Source organism: Schistocerca americana, chromosome 1, assembly GCF_021461395.2.
Source record: "Schistocerca americana isolate TAMUIC-IGC-003095 chromosome 1, iqSchAmer2.1, whole genome shotgun sequence".
Lineage (NCBI taxonomy): Eukaryota > Metazoa > Arthropoda > Insecta > Orthoptera > Acrididae > Schistocerca > Schistocerca americana.
The window spans coordinates 59,824,834-59,846,565 of NC_060119.1; the positions used below are offsets into that span (position 1 = coordinate 59,824,834).

At 38.8% G+C, this 21,732-nt stretch overlaps 1 protein-coding gene across 8 annotated transcripts in view; it reads left to right on the forward strand.

Moving 5' to 3' along the window:
- LOC124547844 (cytochrome c oxidase assembly protein COX15 homolog) overlaps nt 1–21,732 on the forward strand; it is an 89,420-nt gene that overhangs the window by 14,598 nt on the left and 53,090 nt on the right. For 4 of the 8 annotated variants that reach the window (XM_047125137.1, XM_047125141.1, XM_047125140.1 and 1 more), the window contains 2 exons: nt 9,802–9,936; nt 10,025–10,084. In XM_047125137.1, the coding sequence (XP_046981093.1) occupies nt 9,859–9,936; nt 10,025–10,084 (138 nt within the window). In that variant the 5' untranslated portion in view covers nt 9,802–9,858. The remainder of the gene's footprint in view (nt 1–9,801; nt 9,937–10,024; nt 10,085–21,732) is intronic. The other 4 variants (XM_047125136.1, XM_047125139.1, XM_047125134.1 and 1 more) reach the window with 1 other exon arrangement.

Here is a 21,732-nt window from a genome sequence, read left to right on the forward strand (position 1 = left end):
AAGGTCTAAGCATACAGTGTAGGTTCTCAGATATGTGAGTGGCTCAAAGACTTCTTAAACAATGAACCCAGTATATTGTTCTGGATGGCAAGTGTTCATCAGAGACATGGTTATCATCAGGAATGCCCGAGGGAAGGATGATAGGACTGCCATTGTTGCTTATATACATAAATGATCTGATGAATAGGCTGAGCAACAGTCTGTGATTGCTGGTGAGATTATAGCGTACAGGAAAGTGTCATCGTGTGACAGTGGGGAGATACCGGATGACATGGACAGAATTGTTGTTTGGTGTGATGAATGACAGCTTGCTCTAAATGTAGAAAAAGCCGGTTAAAGCAAATAAGTAGTAAAAACAACCCTAGAAAGTTTGAATATGATATTGATGGTGTGTCACTTGACACAGTCATGATGATTAAATATCTAGGTGTAATGTTGCACTGTAATATCAAGTGTTGCACTGTGATATAAAATATAATGGGTACATAAGGCGGGTAGTGGGTAAGGCAGATTGTAGACTTTGGTTTACTGGGAGAATTTTAAGAAAGTGTAGCTGCTCTCTATAGGATATAATGTATAGGCCATTAGTGTGTGACATTCTTGACCCCTGCTGTTGCGTTTGGGATCCCCACCAGGCTGGATTAAAAGGAAGACATCGAAGCAATTCAGAGACATGCTGCTAGATTTGTCTGATCAACATGTGAGAATTAATATACTGAAGAATTGCCACTCATTTGGAGATCCAACAAAAAAGGCAGGATGCTAAAATTCTCTTTGAAGACTGCTTTAAAAATTACTTTTATCCGGAAGTAAGAACAGTATTTGAAGGACAATACCATAAGCATGTTAATTTTGGATAACACTCTGCACCCAGTTAGCTTATCTGAATTACCTGGCAGTGGAGAGATTGAGTATCCTCTTAAAAATACAACAGCTTCGCTCCAGCCAGTTGTTCAAGGTGCAGTAGCCGCTTTTAAGTCTTATTATTTATGAAGAACTTTTCATAAACTTATACATGAAATCAGTGGTAAATCTTCAATGACAATAAAAAAATATTGCAATAAACAATGGCTGCATGGCCTGAACAATTGATAATTTGGACACACAAGTACACAAAAATAAGACAACAAATTGCCACACTGATAAAGAAGAGAAAATATTTCCCAGCATCCCATACCTAGGTGCCATATCACAAAAAATTGCAAAGCTGTTCAATAAAACCAATGTAACAGTTGCATTCTCCAATAATAAGTCATCACGCTTACTAGTATGCCACATAAAAACAGATAACCATAAATTCAACGGCATTGGAGGGTATAAAGTATCACGTCTTAGTTGTCCTGCCTAATATATAGGGAAAACAGGCAGAAATTTCAAAACGTGTTTCCAGGAAGACACAAAAGCTTTCAGTTTACACCACTTTGAAAAATTGTGTATTGCACAGCACATGCACTGCACATTGAAGCCAAGGGTAAAAATGTGTGCCCCGAGTGATGAGTTGCGCAGTGACAGAATGAATAAACTAACATACGCTGACCTCAAAACATTAAAAATGTTCTTCTTTGTACTAAGGTCTTTTCTGGTTTCCAGCCTCATCGAGCGGTTAAAAACCCATGAACTTTCGACCGAGCTCTCCTACACCATTGTGAAGTGGTAAATGACTGATTTGTTGCTGTGGCCTCAGTGTTACATAGCTGCAGTGCCAACTGTGACATCACAGGTTCACTCTTCTTTGCCAACTGCAGTAATGTTTTTGTCCTGCATCCATCACGCTCGCTACAACATTGGGATGGCCTGGTCTTGGTCTGTGTTGAACTGCAAACCACCATCCATGTTGGAGGTGTTTTCAGATTATTTTTATTTCTACACCAGGCCATATTTGCTGGGGGCCTGAACACTGATGAGATGATGTGTTTCTTCAGGAGCCAGCTAATGTTTCCCGACACTGTGCCACAGAAAGGCAGGACTGCAAGTTTCTTGTTCATATCTTTGGTGGTGTTTTTCCTGCGTGTCACACAAGAAATAGCCTGTGATACCTGACAGTGATTGTAGCTATTTTGGTACAGCTGCTACAATGTCTGCCAAACTACACAATGTGGATCAATGCCAGACTGAACACAAGAGGTGCTTACACCTGTACTGTCTAATGAAACATCTGTCATTATGAGGACATAGAAATTGTGGGTTGCATCATAAAAGAAGCACTAGAAATAGAAATATCTGAAAACACCATCAACAAGGACTCCTGTTGCAGCTCAGCACAACCTGGGACCCAACCAACCCAAGGTTGAAGCGGTCGCAATGCGTGTTGGATGTAAACGTTACCACAGTTGGCAAAGAAGAGGGCACCAGGGCCATCACAGCCAATAGTGTGTCTGTATGATGGTGAGGCCAGATGGCAGAGGACAGATCAGTTGAAAGCTCATGGGTTTTAACCTCCTGGCGCGACTGGAAGCCTGAGAAGGTTTTAATAATTCATATCACAGTGCGACCGTGCATTCGTATATTCTTACTTGATTTTTTGTTGAGTTTTTTACTGTCCCCCCCACCCCACCCCTGTTTCTCTCATGTTTCTGCACTAGATTCACGAAAATATTGAAACTTAATGTCTCATTTCTCACTATAGGAAAATACTTTTCACTTCATTCAAAGAGCAAATGTTAGATGATTTGCACCTGAAGATGAACCCACAGGGTGGAAATGCATTGCGTAATTTAATAAATGAAAGAAAATTGTGACTGAAGGCATTTTTATACAAACTTCTTGTGACATTTTTAATGTTTAACACCAATGTTACTGTTTATTTATTGACTGATAAGTTTCGGACTTTGCCCATCTTAACAAGCCACATACATCTTTGACATCTTTTAACATAAATACCAGATAGATTTAAATGTGTTGACACAAGTAGAACTGTCCACACCAACCATTCCCTAATTACAAATACAAAAGTAGTTACTACATGAACCATTTTATTCACTGATACCTTTATTAACCACATTCACTATAGCAAATTTGGTTCTCTGTAATAGGTGGTTTGTGAAAATAAGCAAAGCTAGAAGCTAGGCAGCAAGTGAATAAACATTAGCTTTGGCGTTAAACATTAAAAATGTCTTTTCTACAACAATGTTATTACCAACCACAGTGCATGAAGTTAGTAAAACTGTACAAAAACCAAAACATCAGGTGTCAGCAGGCGTAGATGAAGTATCCATCTGTGTGCTGAAACGGTGGATGTGGAGCATACAAGCTGCCATACAAACATAATAAATGAACCATTTGCATCAAGGAATTTTCTAGGGTATTAAAAACAGCCAAGAGGTGGCCCTCTGTTAAAGGTAATGCAAAAGAAAGAAAACACTACAGACCAAATTCTGCATTGTCGTCATTCTGAAAAATAAATAAATCAGTTGTGAAACACAGATTAATGAGTTGATTAATAAATTCTAAGTGCACTGTAATAGAAGTACAGAATCTGCCATAGTAGAATTTACAAAAGCAGTACTAAGTGCTCTTTAGAAGGATGAGTGTTTCGCAAGCATATATTATTAGATTTGTTTAAGGCTTTTGATAGTGTTGACCACGAGATTCTGCTAAATAGGCTATAACCATCAAGAGTAATAACTGTAGCTAACGACTAGTTCTGATCATGCATAACAGATAGGGTACAAGAATAAAGCTCCAGTGAAGCAGTTCTCAGAACCAAAACACATTAAGATAGTAATTTCTTGCGATAGCCATTACTGCTCCTGATACATATCATTGACTTTTTCAATAGTGTTAATCATGGAGGAAAAGTTTTCGTTACTGGTGACAGCAGCATTATCGTTGCTGAAAAAATGAGAGAACTCTCAGTGAAAGCAAAGGAAACCTTTAAAGAAGTTTACAGTTGGTGAATATGCAGTTAAGCTACATTGAACATAAAGAAAACAAATAAATGAATTTCAGTTTCAAGAGGAAAACTATTACTGGAAACATAAATGTAGGTGATACATCTATAGACTACATAACAAACACAAAATTTCTAGGAATGACTATTGTATGTTGAAATGGCCTGAGTACCAAAAGATATTTGCAAACGGATTGTTGTCACCGTTTTATATCCTTACAGTTCTGCCAGAAGTGTGTAACAGCCTTGCATAGTCACTTCTTAGCAAAGGAATTCTTTTCTGAGAAACAAATACATGAAATAGTACATAGTTTTCAGTGCACAGAAAAGAACCATAAGGATAACAACAAAAATAGTAATGAGGCTCTTTGTATATATTTGCTCAGAACATTAATGATTTTAACTACACCATATGAATACATTTACCAGTGTGTTACACACATCAAAATTAACCATGATAATTACAGCTCATGCTCATCACCATCGAGCAAGAACTAGACCGAACTTACATTTACTAAGAAAGAATAAATATAAAACTACTACTACATACAGTGACTACACTGTTTAACTATTGTTTTCATAACACCTGATTTTGTGATGTAGACATTTCACCGACTGCAACCCAAGTATGTGTGTTTAATCGGCTACCCTCTACATTCAGGTAATGTATCATGCTTGTGGACCGCGTTGCACATACAACTCAAACTCCTTTTTTTTTTTTTGCCAAGGAATAAACTTGTCACACCTGATATTGTGCATAGTGTTAAAGTACATTATGAAATAATGTGTCTAAAATGTGTTCCAAGTGAATGGATGGTATAGAACTGGCTTTTTACGTAATGGGGTAATTTCTTTGAAAGATGATGAAACGACACTGTTGTACACTAGGGATAAACCAAATAGTTTGATCAATTTTAAACAAACTGGTCCTGTATTTGAGGGGATAAAGAGTCTAGTTCCAATCCAGCCAGCCTGATTTAAGTTGTCCATGGTCTTCCTAAATTACTTCAGGCAGCTGCCAGTGTGGCTCCTAGTATAAGGCCATAGCCTCACCTGTCTCATACTTGTCAAACTAGATCTGTGACTATGTACTTTGTTTTTTGTTCTTAAACTGTAATATCATGCATGTCCAGAATCCTTGTAAAAATGATCCAAGGATTAATAAAAATATTATGGTGCTGCCACTACCCTACTACTACTAATGCTACTACTACATCATGCATTGTCAATTATGATCATGTAGGCTGGAGGTTTGGTAATGCGAAACTCTCAAGACTTCGACGGAGGGTGCTGCTTGAAATACGTACTCAGTAGTATTTGTATGGATTGACTCCATCTATGAAATGCAAACATGTGATGAAATACTGTAGGAAATAGATGTAAAGTCTCTTTGGGGAGAGAGAGTGTCAACATGTGCGTTATTGGAGGGAGTCTCTATTATTTTCCAGACAGTGATGTCTATCAGACTTGTGTATGGAAGGTCTCATTGACAGACAAATCTTGTGCATTTGTGAATGGGAAGACACCACGAAAAAGTGTCTGCCCCTGTAAAAGGTAATAGAAATGACACTTCACTTTCACATAAACAATATTAATTTTGAACTTCACTGCTTTGAAATGAGTTGTTTTACTTGTGCCCATCATGGAAATATTATTGAGAAATATAAGTGGATTACTTTTAAGTTCACTAGGAAGTCTGACACTGCTGCCAAATAGCCAAGTGGTATAAAATGAAGCTTCATTACTTAGTTTGACATTCCATTTATAATTTGCACAGTAAATCATAATGTTGTGGAATGAGTCATTTTACATTCACATTGTAAATTAATTTGTAAATATGGATACATGCTGAAACTTTATGAGATAATGTTTTTTCATTATTATTATTATTATTATTATTATTATTATTATTATTTATCATTGTTACTATTATTATTATTATTAAATATACAGATGTGAGTTAGTAATTCCTACCCACCACATTTTTACACATTACAAAACATTTTCAGTTTGTTTTCAAATTTTACTTTGCTGTCTCTCAGACATTCTGTATCTCCAGGTGAATGGACAAAATTTTAGTTACAGCATTGTGCACCCATTTTTGTGCAGTAGTCAACCTTAATCTGTAGAAATGAATGTCATTTTTCTGTCTGCTATTCTAACTTTATATCATTGTTCCTTTTGAACTGGAGTGGTTTATTTACAACAAACATTATGTGGGACTAAATATACTGTGAAAGCAGTAGTCAGAATGCCTAGCTCCTTAAGCAGATGTCTACAAGAAGGTTGAGGGTGAGCACCACATGTATTCTTACAGCACTTTTGTGAGCGATAAAGACTTTTTTCTTTAAAGATTATCTACCCAAGAATAGTATTCCATATGACATTATTGAATGAAAATATGTCAGGACAATATGTGAACAACATGTACAGAATATCAAATTGATCAAGCCTGTGGAGTAACTATTTATAGTGATATCCAATGTAATTACTTTAAAATTGCATTGGTTGAAGTGGTTAATGACAAGTTAAATGTTACTGAAGGATTAGAGGGACAGCACAGCTCTATCCACGAAGGAGACCTGCTGCAGTATCTACGTATTAATGTTCTTCGTTGTGAGTCAGATTTGAGTGAATGTATGACAGCTTTAATTGAGTAGACAATTAGAGAATGCACGGAACAGATGTGTAATTTAGAAATTAAACTATGATTCTTACAATTATGTAGCTAGCATTAAATGAAATAAGCAATAAGAAAGGTAGCATTTTCATACCTGAAAAGTTAGTGACACTATGAAAAATGCACACAAAGTTTAAAATGTTCAGTATTCCAATTGCATTCAGAATTGTCATAATTTTAGTACTACAGGAAATAAGCATGTGGATCATTGTCCCATTAATTATTTCATGGTGTATGTAAACAGTCTTTTTGTCGTGTTCCATTTATTTGTAGATTGCAGTAGGAAGCTTGTGCTACTGGTTGAGAGTGTTAATACATAGACAGTAATATATAAGTTTATTTATTATTTTTTAATCTGTTTCCTACATTAGGTTCAAAGATATACAACAGATACTATCCGGTTTCTGTAGAATGAGTACTATTTGTTTTACTTGTGGAATTACCTCAAAATATTATCTCATATGACATTAGTGAATGGATGCATGAAAGTAAACTAACTTTCTGGTGATTTCACAACAAAAACGAGCAATCATATACAGTGCAGATGTCGCTGAAATTGTAAAATTACAATGAACCAATCAATAACAGTTGTGAAAAGTTCATTTGCTATTCCTTCTGTTAATGTGTGTCTACTGGGATTGATTTTGGATACGAGGTACAAAATGCAGCATGAAATTCGCAGTGAGTGAGGAAATCAATAGCTAGAGTTCACAATGGACAACTACTCCTCCATAATGGAGACCATGCTTAAAAATCAAACAACACCATCTCTTTATGTGGACCTCCCCAGATGGACATTATGAGAATCAAATTGACTATATCCTTATTGATAAGAGATGGAGAACTTCTTAGCGCAAAGTGAAAACAAAACTAGTGTCAAATGCAGATCTGATCGCCATCTACTGTGGGCCTACATCAGAATTAAGCTGAATAAACCAGTGGCTGAAATGAAGTTGAAAAGGCTGCCAGCAGCTGACCCAGTTATATTCCAAGAAGTACTTTGAAGAATTGGACTTCCTGACCTAGAGAGAAATTGCAACATAGCTTGAATGAGAGCAGGAAAATAGATCACAGGTGTAATAAACAAAATCCCAAAGATGAACACCACGGTGTAGTGATAACACTAGATGTTAAATGAAACTTTGGCTTTGATTGAAAGGCAACTTAACATCCGGCTTACAGTCATAGATCCAGGACAATGAGAACAAATTATGGAAAAAGTGAATAATTAAATTAAACATACTTGTAGGAAAGACAAAAATGATCAAATTAACAAAATTTGCGTAGAGCTCAAACTCAGTGCAACAGAGAACCACAGCTCAGAACTATATGACAATGTGAAGTGCTTGGCACGGGTGTGGGAGTTTTCACTCAGGACTCAGGTTATTAAAGACAACTAAGGGAATATCATCACAGATGCAAAAGGTATTACTAAAGTGTGGAGTGAATACTGCATCAACCTGTTTGCTGAAGACACACAACCAATGTCAAGATACCAGAGCACAACTGACACTGAACCAGCGATTCTTAGACAGAAGTGGAACATGCACTGAAAAAGTTGTAGAATCAGAGGGTACCAGGCCAGGTTGGAATTACTGCTGAAGTCCTAAGAAAACGTGGCTAACATGGGTGTGGGCATCGCGCATAGGTTATGTCAAAAGATCTGGATGTCTGCAAATTGACTAGATCAATGGTGCCTCTCCATTTTCATACCACAATTCAAGAAAGATTCTCCAATTTAGTATACAGACTGTAGAACAGTAGCCTTTATTTCCCATGCAGTAAAATGATGCTCACTATATTGAATGAGAGGCCAAAGCCCTTCTTACGTCCACAATTATCAGCTGAACAAACTGGATTTATTCCATGCAATGGAACTCATGAGAAGATCCTAAATGTCTGACAGCTCATTGAGAAGGTAGGAAAATATAATACCAAAATGTTCATGTGTTTCATGGATTACAAGAAAGCTTTCAACTAGATGAAATAGTCAAAGCTGTGGACTATCTTCATTGACATGGATACGCCGAGACACCTAGTATACCTGATACGGCAACTGTACTTTTCGAACATAGCGACAGTAAGAATCGGTAACACCTCATATAATTTTCCTACTAATGCTGGCATAAGACAAGGATGCATTATCTCTCCACCATTGTTCAGTGCATGTAGTGAGCACATTATAAGAGATGTTCTTGAAGAATGGTACGATGTGGCATTATTGTCAGCGGCAGAAAAATCAATAGTCTCAAGTAGGCGGGTGACACTCTGAAAATTGCAACAGATGAGCATCAACTGAAAACCGTCATGTGAAGGTTGGCTAAATGAAGCAGAGAATAAGGTCTTGAAATCAACAATATAAAGACCAAAGTGATGATTGCAGATTGTCCTAATGACAACAGACCTGATATCACAGATATTGCTGGTTATGAGGTCATCAGCCGGTTTGAGTATCTGGGGTCTCTTGTCACTGATACTGGAGATTGTGAGCCTGAGATCCATGGGTGCATTTTGACTGTGAGAAATTCAACAGCAAAACTTGCTCACAACTGGAAGGATGCCTCTGTCACTGTCAAGACAGAGCTCACCCTCATCTGGCTCTAATCTCCCCTATCATGAGCTATGCAGCAGGAACTTGGATGATGAAGGTTTTGGATCATCGTAGGATTCATGCTGTGGAAATGTAGTGCTATAAAAGATTACTTCGAATTCCATGGACAGCACATCGAAGTAGTGAATCGATCCTGAGAGAGCTCTAGATCATCTTCTCAACCAAAATTTGTTAAAAAATTTTGCTCACATTGGCAAAAGGCAATGGAAAGAACAATGATAGAGGGAAAAGTCAACAGCTGAAGACCTTGAGGATGTGCACCATTACCCTGGATAAACCAGATTAAGAGCTTGACCAGGATGGGCTTGCAGCAAGCAAGTCACAATGCCCAAGACAGAGCTCTGTGGAGGCAGATTAGCAAGGTTCTGACCACATGGTGCCACTATGCCCCTGCGCAGGGTTAGACCAAAGAGAGAGACGAGATAGGAGGTTATTTATGCATAGCAAGAATGTTACTGGATTATTTCTTGCCCAGACTACTGCTTTAGCAATTATTTTCTTTGTGAAGAACTGCTTTGCTTTGAGACACCCATAATACATCATATTTTTATGCTTTGTTCTGCTATGAATTGAAGAAAACTAATATTCTTTATTTTTCCCTTTTTTATGATTTTCTTTCAGCAGAAAAGAGTAACAGCGTTGCTTTGAATTTTGATTTTGAGGTGACACACAGTGAAAATGTTACCACTTTCAAAGAACTGCTTCAAAACTGTTTCGTCCCTCTGCTCAGCCTACCCCTTAGGTCTTTCCAGCAAGGTAAGTTATGTACTTTTAACATTAGTTTATGGAGAATATTGATTTTATCTTCTTAATAATTATGATATTTATTTGTCCTGTTTCACAGTACATTCTAAGAAATGGATTCGGTTCACTGAAACAACAAGTTTCATTGACAGCTCATAGGGTAAGTGGCGTCTTTTTGTCTGTTATTCAATTTACTAGTATGACAGTAACACAATTTTGTTCAATTCGCATAAATCATTTTGACATAGTTGACTGTTAATATAATTTTGTTCAACACACGTAAATCACTTTTACACAGTTGATTGTTGTTACCCAAAACTTAATTTTCCTTAATTATAAGGCAACAGTACAAACAGTTCCATGAATCTTCCAATCCCGCAGTTTGCCTGAATTTTCACCATATTTGATAATGTTGACTAAGGAATATACACACTTTTCTCATGTTTGCTCCACATGTCCAGCAAACATTGCAGGGTTTCTGGATAGGTGTTCTTATTTCCTGTAGTTTCAAAAGAAGAGATAGAAGTTTCAAATTATGATGAATTATTACATTTTTAGCCTCACAACTACGCATAAATGCAAATGCTTTTCTGTTACATACATGTTTTTTGATCTCACTCCATTCACTTCATATTTTTGATCTTGTTCTTCTTCTTAGATTTGCAACCATCAGATCAGTTAACAGCAGCTCGGTATGCATTTCTGTCTTTAGCTTTGCTCTTGAGAGCGGTATGGGTGGTGCAGCTGGTACCATCAATGATCTGGTTGATGGAATCTAGTCTCAGTCTGCCTCTTGTGTTCTCCACTCTACTATCCCTTCAATGATACAATCATATCTCACCAGATGGTCAGCCCATGTGTCCCTTCTAAGTCGGATAAGTTTTGAAACATATGACTTCTCTTGCTCCACTTTGTGGTGCTCCTGTTCATTTGATATCTTGTCTACCCAGGAAATCTTGAGCTTAGGGTATCATCACATCTTGAAGACTGTTGTTTTGTTTTTGTCTGCTTCTCTGAGTGTGGGTTGATCGATTTGGGGGAGGAGACCAAACAGCGAGGTCATTGGTCCCATGGATTAGAGAAGGATGGGGAAGGAAGTCGACCGTGCTCTTTCAAAGGAACCATCCTGACATTTTCCTGAAATGGTTTAGGGAAATCATGGAAAACCTAGATCAGGATGGCTGGACGTGGGTTTGAACCATCGTCCTCCCAAATATGGGTCCAGTGTGCTAACCACTGTGTCTGAGTGTCCATATTTGTCTTCTGTATAGCAAATCCAAATAAATGTGTTGATGAGATCCTGTGATGTTTGTCTATGCAACTGGTTGTAAAAATGTTTCTTTTCTTGTTAAAAGCAGCTTTTACTTGATGGATTTGGCTTGCAATATCCTTTATTGATCTTCTGTCTGATGTAACTTTACATCCTTGGTAGGCAAGGGATTGAACATTCTCCAGTCTTTCATTATCAAGTGAGCATTGGGCAATGGTGTTTTATCTACTCACCACTAAGATTTTTGTTTTTCTGTTATTAATTTTCGTGTTATAAGAAGAGCTGAGAGTAGCTTCCATCGGGGTCAGCATCGCTTCTAATTACATCTAACACTGCGGTATCATCAGTGAATCTTGACATGTCTATTTTCTGACCATGAACTTTAATTCCGCCTATAGTCCCTATGTTCTCCATAACTTCATCTATTGCCCTCTGAATTTATACGTTCTTCTTCTTCTTCTTCTTCTTCTTCTTCTTGTTCTCCAAATCTTTTCACAGTCTCTGCACCACTGTAAGTACTTTATACCACCACCTGTCAGAATCTCGGAAAGCTGTCACTAGGCTACTGTTAAAAACGCTTTTTCTAAGCCGCTGAAGGCAATTATGTGTCTTCAGCCTTCCGCAGCCTTTTCTCAAGAATTAATCATAAGCAAGTACTGCCTCTCATGTGCCTACACCTCTTCAAAAGCCAAATTGGTCTTCCATGATCATTGCATCTATCCCGCCTTTGATCCACCTTAGAATGATAGAGGTCAAGATCTTGGAGACATTTGTTACCAAATTAGGAGTCCTATAGTGTTCATGTCAGTTTGGGAATTCTTTTTGTAGTATTGACCTTGTACATATTTTTTAAAAGTCTGTTTGTTGGAGCTCTCCAGTTTCTTCACATAACTTGTATGAGGTGGAACAGTTCTTTGTGTAGCTGTTCTCCACCAGCCTTGATGATCGTATATCATCAATTCCAGTGGCTTACCCAGGTTTTAGCTGCCTGACAAAAATGTTGAAGTCATCATACACCATCTCCCTCCGGTTTTGGATCAACTTCCTCAGCGTTCTCCAGTTGCAGATCTTCATTGTTTCCTGCATACAGCTTTTTAGTGTTTCCACATTTTTCTTGTCTGTTTCTGGTCATGTAATACTATTCCATCTTTGTTTTGGACTCCAATGCATTTGATTTATAGGTACATTTCAGCTTTGCTGTGCTGATCATTTCGTTCACCTCTTTGTATTGGTCCTCTAACAATTGTTTATTCTCTTTTTATTCCTGGTTGATTTCATTCCTCAATGCTTTGTATTGCCTTTCTCCTACCTCAGCTTTGTCTTGTTTCTGCTTACATCTTAAATTTATTTTTGTTATTGTTCTTTCTGTACTCTGTTCTTTTTTATGCTTTGTCTTCTGTGTCTTGACTGTTTAATTTGCTACTCGTAGGATGTTATATTTCGAAGACCCCCATTTTTCTTCAACATTTCTGGTGTGTGTGTGTGTGTGTGTGTGTGTGTGTGTGTGTGTACTGTAGCCATGTATGCTTGTTTGTTTGTTGTATGCTGACCTAACTGTGTCATTCTGTAGTCTGTTCAAATCCCATTTATAATTTGCCAAACACATGTAATTAACGCACAGACAGACAGGATAGCTGCCAGAACATACTTTCAGGAGACACTCCTTCCATTACTGGGGATAGAAATACTTAAAAATAGATCACCACACTCTTAGCTTCAACAACATTAATTTCCTTATAAGCAACATTAATTTTGTTCTTGTTTGGTAGGGAACGTTCCGCAGAGGGGTGGGTCACAAAAACTAAGATAAGGAAAGATGTCAGATAGAGTAGGGGGTGAAAGACAGTGCATTAAGAAGTGTCATGCCAGCTGCGAGTCAAAAATGATAGAAGGACCAGTGTTAGCCAGTGGGTTAGAAGGAGAAGAGAGAATGAATTGTGAGAAGAATAGCGTGAATGTAGAATAATAAATAGAAAGAAAGAAGAGTGAAGAGAGGAAGAAGGTAGAGAAAGACGTGTAGGTGGTGGGGGACCCATAGTAGAAAAGAATAAAAAGGTAAAGAAATGAAAATATAACAAAAGTTTGACAAATGCAAATGTAAGAATGGCTAAGGCGAGGGGGGGGGAGACATTAGGCTGTGAAATATTTTTATATTTCCTTATAAGCACTACTTGGAGGTGAGTCCCCCAATGGCATATACTGGCAGCCAATTCTGTTCATTGTCAGTAACAATGTTTTGAATTGAATTTTCTCTTTAATGGAATGAGCACAAGATACATATATCACAGGATGTATGGAGCTGTCACGTTACAAAACACTGTTTTCTTTACCCTACAAGAGTGGTGTCCATGAAAGAACATGAGTGTGTGTTGCATTCTGTGCAGAGAAGGAGAATACTTTGCAGAGAGCACCTCTGTGTCTGTCTCACACCACATGCTACAGTTGTTCTCCCCTCTGACACCTGGCAGGATTGGTGTGTATTCAACATGGGGAGTGTGTTTCTGCTTCTATCTCTTTTTGAAAAATATATGCATGCAGAAAACTAGAGCTACTGCTTGTTAATGTAATACATACGTTTGCTGTATGTTACCCAGAATGAAAACTACAATGACCAAATACCCTTATTGTACATATGTACATTATGTGAAACTCATTATTAAATATTTTATGCTCACAGTGAAGTATATACTACAGAAACAAGCTGCAGAATGATGTTAATGGCTGGAGTATCAAGCGGTATGCTATTCAGTGCTACTGTGCATCACCTCCTCACTCGCCTTCTTATATACACACCCCTCTAATTTTACCAAGACTTGACCATCATCAGAGTATTCTGATTCTTTTCTTTAGCTTCTCAAATGTATCTCCAAAAGCTACAATGTATTATATAGTACACAGTGTTATAACACACATCCTGGAGTCATTTTGTTATGTGTGAAAAAAAAAATTAAAAACACACCAACTGTTTTAAAATCTTGTTGACACTCATCTGGAGAAATCAAATAATGTGTTTTGCATTATAACAGATAACAAGTCACTCAACATACATGTGTTGATTTTGTATGTTAAGGAAATTAGAGTATATATCCAAAAATGAAAGATCAAACTCTGCAAAGTTTTATGCAAAAATAAACATATCAAAAAAATAATGGCAAGTGGTAAAATGTGACACAGGAAACCAGTATAATTCTTCATAATTTGGAACTTGGGATCCTTCCTGAAGATAAGAGAATGTTGGAAGAAAGCGAAGAATAGTCAAATATGTGAAGTGAAACTGGAATGCATTCTACTAGTGATAATATCTGCATGGATGGAACATGCATAAATGAATATTAATCAATGGACAGCAACAGAACAGATTTGAGATGAAGCAGCTGTACATGGTCACTTAGAAATGTGTTGACACAGACGCTAGGTGGAACAGATGATGATGATGATGATGATGATTTTGTTTTGTGATGCACACAATGGTGTGGTTAAGAGGACCCGTGCAAATTCCCAATCTTTTCACTGCCAGTCTTGCCTCTTTCCTGAATGGTGATGAAATGATGAGAACAACACAAACACCCTATCCATGGGCAGAGAAAATCTCTGAAACGGCTGGGAATTGAGCCTGGTACCCTGTGATCCAGAGGTGGAACAGATCATAGAGTAATTGCGAAACAGAGGAGGTGCATAAAATATAACAATCCAATAGGCAAAACAGAATAAAAGAAAGGAACAGAACAGTTTAATTAATTATGCAGAAAGCTTCGTGGCTACCATCATCTAACTGTATACTCTGCTAACCACTGTTTAGTGCACGTTAAAGAATACTTTTTTTCTCCAACATTAACAATGTAGGAGAAGACAGATTGCTATTTACCGTAAAGAAGACTTATGAAGTTGCAAACAGGCACAACTGAAACACACTTAACATAAAGCTTTCGGTTACAGCCTTTATCAGTAAAAGAGAGACGCACACACCATTCACACAGGCACACACACCTTATGCACACATGACTGCTAACTGCAGCAGCTTGGACCGGAATGCTACTATCACATGGGACGCAAGTATCAATCTAGAGGGGGTGGAGAAGAGGAAGGGGAAGGGATAGTAGGGAGGGGTAGTTGTGTATGGGTAGGGAAAGAGACAAAAGCCATCTGGTGGAGTGTGCAGGGACTAGACTGCCAACAGGTGCAACGTCAGGGTTGTGGGGCAGGGAGGTTTGGCAATTGGAGGCCGGGACAATTATGGGAGCGGAGAATTTGTTGTAAGGATAACACCCATCTGCACAGTTCAGAAACGTTGGTGGTGGAGGGAACGATCCAGATAGCTTTGGTAGTGAAGTAGCCATTGAAATCAGTGTGTTATGTTCAGCTGCATGTTGTGCCATTGGGTGCTTAGCCACAGTTTGGTGGTGGCCATTCGTTCTGGTGGACAGCTGGTTGGTAGTCATACCAATACATTATATTGGTATATGGTCTTTCCCCTCTCCTCTCCTTTTTTCGCCATCTCCCTGTTCCACAACTTGCAGACACTGCATATGTTGGCAGTCTAGTCCCTGCACAGTTTACCAGACAGTGCTCGTCTCTCTCCTCTCACAAACAGCTGTCACTTTCCCTTCCACACCCCCTCCAGGTTGCTGCTTGCATCCCACGTGATAGCCGCATTCCAGCCCGAGATGCTGGAGCTGTGGGTCATGTGTGCATGAGGTGCGCCTGCTTGTGTGTGTGATGTGAATGGTTTGTGTCTGTCATTTATTGATGAAGCCCATGGCTGAAAGCTTTATGTAAGTGTGTTTTAATTGTGCCTGTCTGCAACTTGACATGTCTTCTTTATGGTAAGTAGCAATCTGTCTTTTCTTACATTTTTGATATTCCTACCTGGAGTTTAAGATGTTTGATTTTTCCAATATTACTCACTCCATTTTTAATCACATTTATCTGTGGAACATGGGATAAGTGAATGTTTGCCTTCATATGCACCTTAATCACTTCTCCATATGCACCTTAATCACTTTTGTCATCGTGATTCTTACTTGAGATATAAAAATGAAGGTAAGAAATTTGCTGCGTAGTCTACACAGAATATCACTAGTCATCCATTTGACTGTTAATGGCGTGCCAGTGGTAGGTCTAGAGACCATGTATGTGAGAGGCAGGGACCAAGGAGAAGTCGGGGTTTTAAATCCATTCACCTAACCAATAAATTTGATCTGCTGTCTTCCATTACTGAGCCCATGAGACACACTTCACTTATTTGGAAACATGCTGTGTCCTGTGCGAAGGTCAAGGTAACACAAATGTGCCCCATAGGGAAATGGCAGCAGGGGTTGGAAGGGATCACCGCATGCGGTCTTTGTTATGCATGGAGGCCTCATTCAACATGTTGAATAGGATACAGCAGCCATTGAGGGAAGAGGGTGCAACCAACTGCAAATTCTGGCAAGTGTTGGGAAGAACACTGCATGTCTTTTGGTGTCTGAGGCCATACTCGATCAACCCACTGACTGACATATTGGGTTGAGAAGACAGCCTTGCTGCAATCCAGTGATCACCAAAATCTGTAGCATTGTTTCTAGAAATGATCAGGACCCTTTGGTTCTGAGCCAAGTAGAAGTTTTGGTCCAGAGATTTAGAAGGTTCTGTTAGTAGCTTGCATCTTGCTACCTGGACTTATGCCATAGGGTTGAGAATTGTTGGGTCCCCTTAAATGGGTCATGTGTGCGTTACACATTAGAGGCTGCTATCAAGGTGGCTGACTGTACGTGGATTCCACACAAGGATTTTCTAGGTCAAGCCCTCTTCTGTACGTTCCAGATAATCATAGCTGTAGGTGACTCCGAAGTATAAGGTGAGATTCATCCTAAAAAGCAGTAGAGCTCTTTTAGGTACAGAAAGCTGGCTAATACCTAAAACTGGCAGCTGTTAGATTTTTGGGGTAAATGTAAGTGTATATCAAAAGGATGGGCTAATGGTATACGGAGACAATGTGTTTGTCACAGTAGACAATAAATTTGGACCCACCAAGATAAAAATCGAAGCTGCATAAATTTGCTACTGTTTCTTTTTATCGGCCACCAGAGTCACCTCCACATGTAACTGCAAACATTAGAGAGAACCTCAGATTGGTTGTATGAGTGTCCAGACGTGTCATCATTGGAGGAGGCTTGAATCATCCAACCATCAGCTGAGAAAATACAATTCTGTGTGTGGTAGGCATGACAGGACATCCTGGGAAATGTTTCTAAATGCATTGTCTGAAAACTGTGTAGAATGCATTGTTCATGAGCCCATTCATGCTAGAGATATATTAGACCCAATGACAAAAAATAAACTTACACAAATCAGCAAGGAATTAGAAAAAATTGTTGGTGCAAAATTCAGTTTGCCGTTTTCTCATGATGCCCTGTGACCCATGGCTGAAGGGCAACAGGCAGATTTCATATTCCTAGATTTCCAGACAGTGTTTGACACTGTGCCCCACTTCAGGCTGTTAACAAAGGTCTGAGCATAAGGAACAGATTCTCAAAAATTTGAGCTGCTTTTGAAGTCTTCTGAAGTAATACACCTCAGTACATTGTCCTCGACAATGAGTGTTCATCAGTGACAAGGCAGCAGGAGTGCACTACAGAAGTGTGATAGGACCACTTTTATTCTCTGTATGCATAAATGATCTGATGGACAGGGTGAGCAGCAATCTGTGTCTGCTTGCTGATGCCACTGTGGTGTATAGGAAGTTGTCATCGTTGAGTGATTGTAGGAGGATACAAGATAACTTTAACAAAATATCTAGTTGGTGTGATGAATGGTAGCTTGCCCTAAGTGTAGAAAAATACAAGTTAATGCAGATGAGTAGGAAAAACGATCTTGTAATGTTGAAAATATAGCAGTAGCGTGTGCTGCTTGATAGAGTTGTGTTAATTGAATATCCAGGTGTAACAGTGCAAAGCGATATGAATGGAGTGAGCATGTAAGGACGGTAGTAAGGAAGGCAGATGGTTGATTTCGGTTTATTGGGAGATAGTGTAACCCATTCTTGAGTGCTGTTCGAGTGCTAGGGATTCCCACCAGGTGAGATTGAAGGAAAACTTTGAAGCAATTTGGAGGTGGTGGGGTGCCATATTTGTTACCTGTAGGTTCAGTCAACACATCAGTTTTATGTAGATGCTTTGTGAAATCCAATGGGAATCTTTGGAGGGGAGATGTCTTTCTTTTCAGGAAACACTATTGAGAAAACGTAGAGAATCAGCATTTGAAGCTGTCTACAGAACATTTCTGCTGCCGCCAACATGCATGTCATGTAGGTACCACAAAGATAAAGATATAGGAAATTAGGGTTCAAATGGAGGCATATAGGCAGCCATTTTCCCTTTCTCTATTTGTGAGTGGAGCAGGAAAGGAACTGAGCAGTAGTGGTACTAGGTACGCTCCGCCATGCATGTTACGCTGGCTTGTGGAGTTTGTATGTAAACGTACTGGGCAATGCAGTCAGTTTACAAAGGACACTGCTTACGAATCTTCAAATATTGTTAAAGTGTATGGGATTTGTATGAAATAGAACTAGCAGGGTATATTGAACATATACAAAGAAGTGGTGCATGAATCGTCACAGGTTTGTTTGACTCATAGGAGAGCATTACAGGAGTGTTGAAAAAATCCTGAATTGGCAGACCCTTGACTGTAGAAACAAATTATCCCATGAAAGCCTACTTACAAAATTTCAGCAACCAATATTAAGTGGAGAATTTTGTTGTAGTCTTCATTTCCCTATGTTTTGGTCCCCTAAGGACAATGAAGACAAACTTACACTAATTACAGTGTGTACAATGGCATTCGGACAGTCATTCTTCATGCACTTCATACATGATTGGATTGAGAAGAAACCCTAACATGTTATACCATGCAAAGTACCATGTGCCACGCCCAGAGGTTTGCAGCATATGTTTGTATAACTTTTTTTCTGAAGTAACCCAACATATTATCACTAAAATAATGGTACTTCTCTTCCAATGATTCACTGGTCATCTCTGTTTTACTTTTGTACAAATTGTGGGAACTTGTAACTGTACTAACTATGCTTGTTTGAATTCTTGAGACATGTGGTGATACCATAGTATTCCAAGCATTTGGTGTGTGTGTGTGTGTGTGTGTGTGTGTGTGTGTGTGTGTGTGTCAGCAATATGACATCATTGGTTACACATTTTGAAGTCCCCCCCCCCCCCCCCCCCTCCTCTTCTCTCTCTCAAATAAAAATTTTGAGACTGTTAAATGTTCCTTTATACAAGGCGATTAAAACAAATGAGGTCAAGCTGTGGGAAACGGCCACTGCAAGAACAAGTAGTAGTGTCAGATGAACACATGTCCAAGGTTGCATGTTTTCCATGTTGGAGACCATCTTACAATATCGACCCTGTACAGCACATTTCAGCAGATGAAAGGCAGTAATTCCCTGCCACAGGAAGCGCTGCCTTATAACAGCGAGGTGAACCTTTAGGCTGTCAAAGCCATTTCTTTAAGCAGGAGAGACAAGGTGTCTTGTAGAAAGTAAACACATCTTATTTTGAAACTTCCTGGCAGATTAACTGTGTGCCAGACCGATACTCGAACTCTGGAACTTTGCCTTTCGCCGGCATGTGCTCTACCATCTGAGTTACCCGAGCACAACTCACGCCCCGTCCTCACAGCTTCACTTCTGCCAGTAACTCATCTCCTACCTTCCAAACTTCACAGAAGCTCTCCTGCAAACCTTGCAGAACTAGCACTCCTGGAAGAAAGGATATTGCGGAGACACGGCTTAGCATTACGTCATTATGAACACAAATGACGAAACCGTAAGGTTTTCTTCGCACGGCTTAGCCACAGCCTGAGAGATGTTTCTAGAATGAGGTCTTCACTCTGCAGCGGAGTGTGCGTTGATATCACTGGCAGAAGTGAAGCTGTGAGGTCAGGGCGTGAGTCGTGCTTGGGTAGCTCAGATGGTAGAGCACTTGCCCACGAAAGGCAAAAGTCCCAAGTTCGAGTCTCGGTTGGGCACACGGTTTTAATCTTCCGGGAAGCTTCATATTAGTGCACACTCCGCTGCAGAGTGAAAACCTCATTCTGGAAACATATTATTTTATTTTCCAGATATAGCTGGAAAGCTTACTGAGCAAAATATCACTTATGAATATTGCACAGACACGTGATATAAAAAATATTTCTCATGGCAACAAATATACAGCAGTATATCAAAAAATTACCTACTGAAATAAATACTTTACGGCAATAGAGAATATACCAGATTTGGTTACAAACATGTGCAGCAATAAATCTCTGAACCATTGGCATATTTTATAAATTAGTCATCTTCTGCCACCTTTCCAGAATGCTCTAAAATCACCAACATGGAGCCATTCCATTTGTAATAATAATAATAATAATAATAATAAAACCATGAAGAGGTGCCAAACAGTAGAATAAAAAATTTGAATTTTTCTGTAGTATTGTGGCTGAGTTTGTAGACCACTCAACTGAAAAGTAATATTTTTTTTTTTTGTCTGTATGAAGTGTTTCAGGCTTCAGACACCTACAGTGACAATTCACTCATAATCCTAGCTTTATCAAAGGACTCTGATGCAATCAGTACAAGCGGCTGACAAGAGTAATATACAGAAGAATGGAAAAGGAAATTGAGGATCTGTCAGATAATGATGGAAAAGAAAATTGAAGATGTGTCAGGTAATGGTCAGTTTGGCTTTAGGAAATGTAAAGGCACGAGAGAGGCAGTTCTGACATTGTGGCCGATAATGGAAGAAAAACTGAAGAAAAATCAAGACACATTCGTAGGAGCGTAGCGTTTAACAATGTCAAATAGTGCAAGATGTTTGAAATTCTGAGAAAAATAGGGCTAAGCTATAGGGAAGATGGGTAACATACAATATGTACAAGAACCAGGAGGGAACCGTAAGAGAGGAAGACCAAGAACAAAGTGCTCACACTAAAAAGGAATGTATTCTTTCGCTCCTACTGTCCAATCTATACATTGAAGAAGCAATGACAGAAATAAAAGAAAGGTTCAAGATTGGAATTAAAATTCAGGATGAAGAGAGATCAGTGATAAGATTTGCTGAAGATATTGCTATCCTTAGTGAAAGTGAAGAATTACAGGCTCTAGTAAATGGGATGGATAGTGTAATGAGTACAGAATATGACACAAGGCTAAATTGACAAAAGATCAAAGTAATGGAAGTAGCAGAAATGAGAATGGTGAGAAACTTAACATCAGGATTGGTGGTCATGAAGTAGATGGAGTTAAGGAATTCTACTACCTATACACCAAAATAACCCATGATGAGCGGGGCAAGGAAGAGACAAAAAACGGACTAGTACTAGAAAAGAAGGGCATTCCTGGCCAAGAGAAGTCTACTAAGTACCAAACGTAGGCCCTAATTTGAGGAAGAAATTTCTGAGAATGTATGGTAGTGTAACACAGACTGTGGGAAAATCAGAATAGAAGAGAATTGAAGCATTTGAGATGTGCTGCTACAGAAGAATATTGAAAATCAGGTGGACTG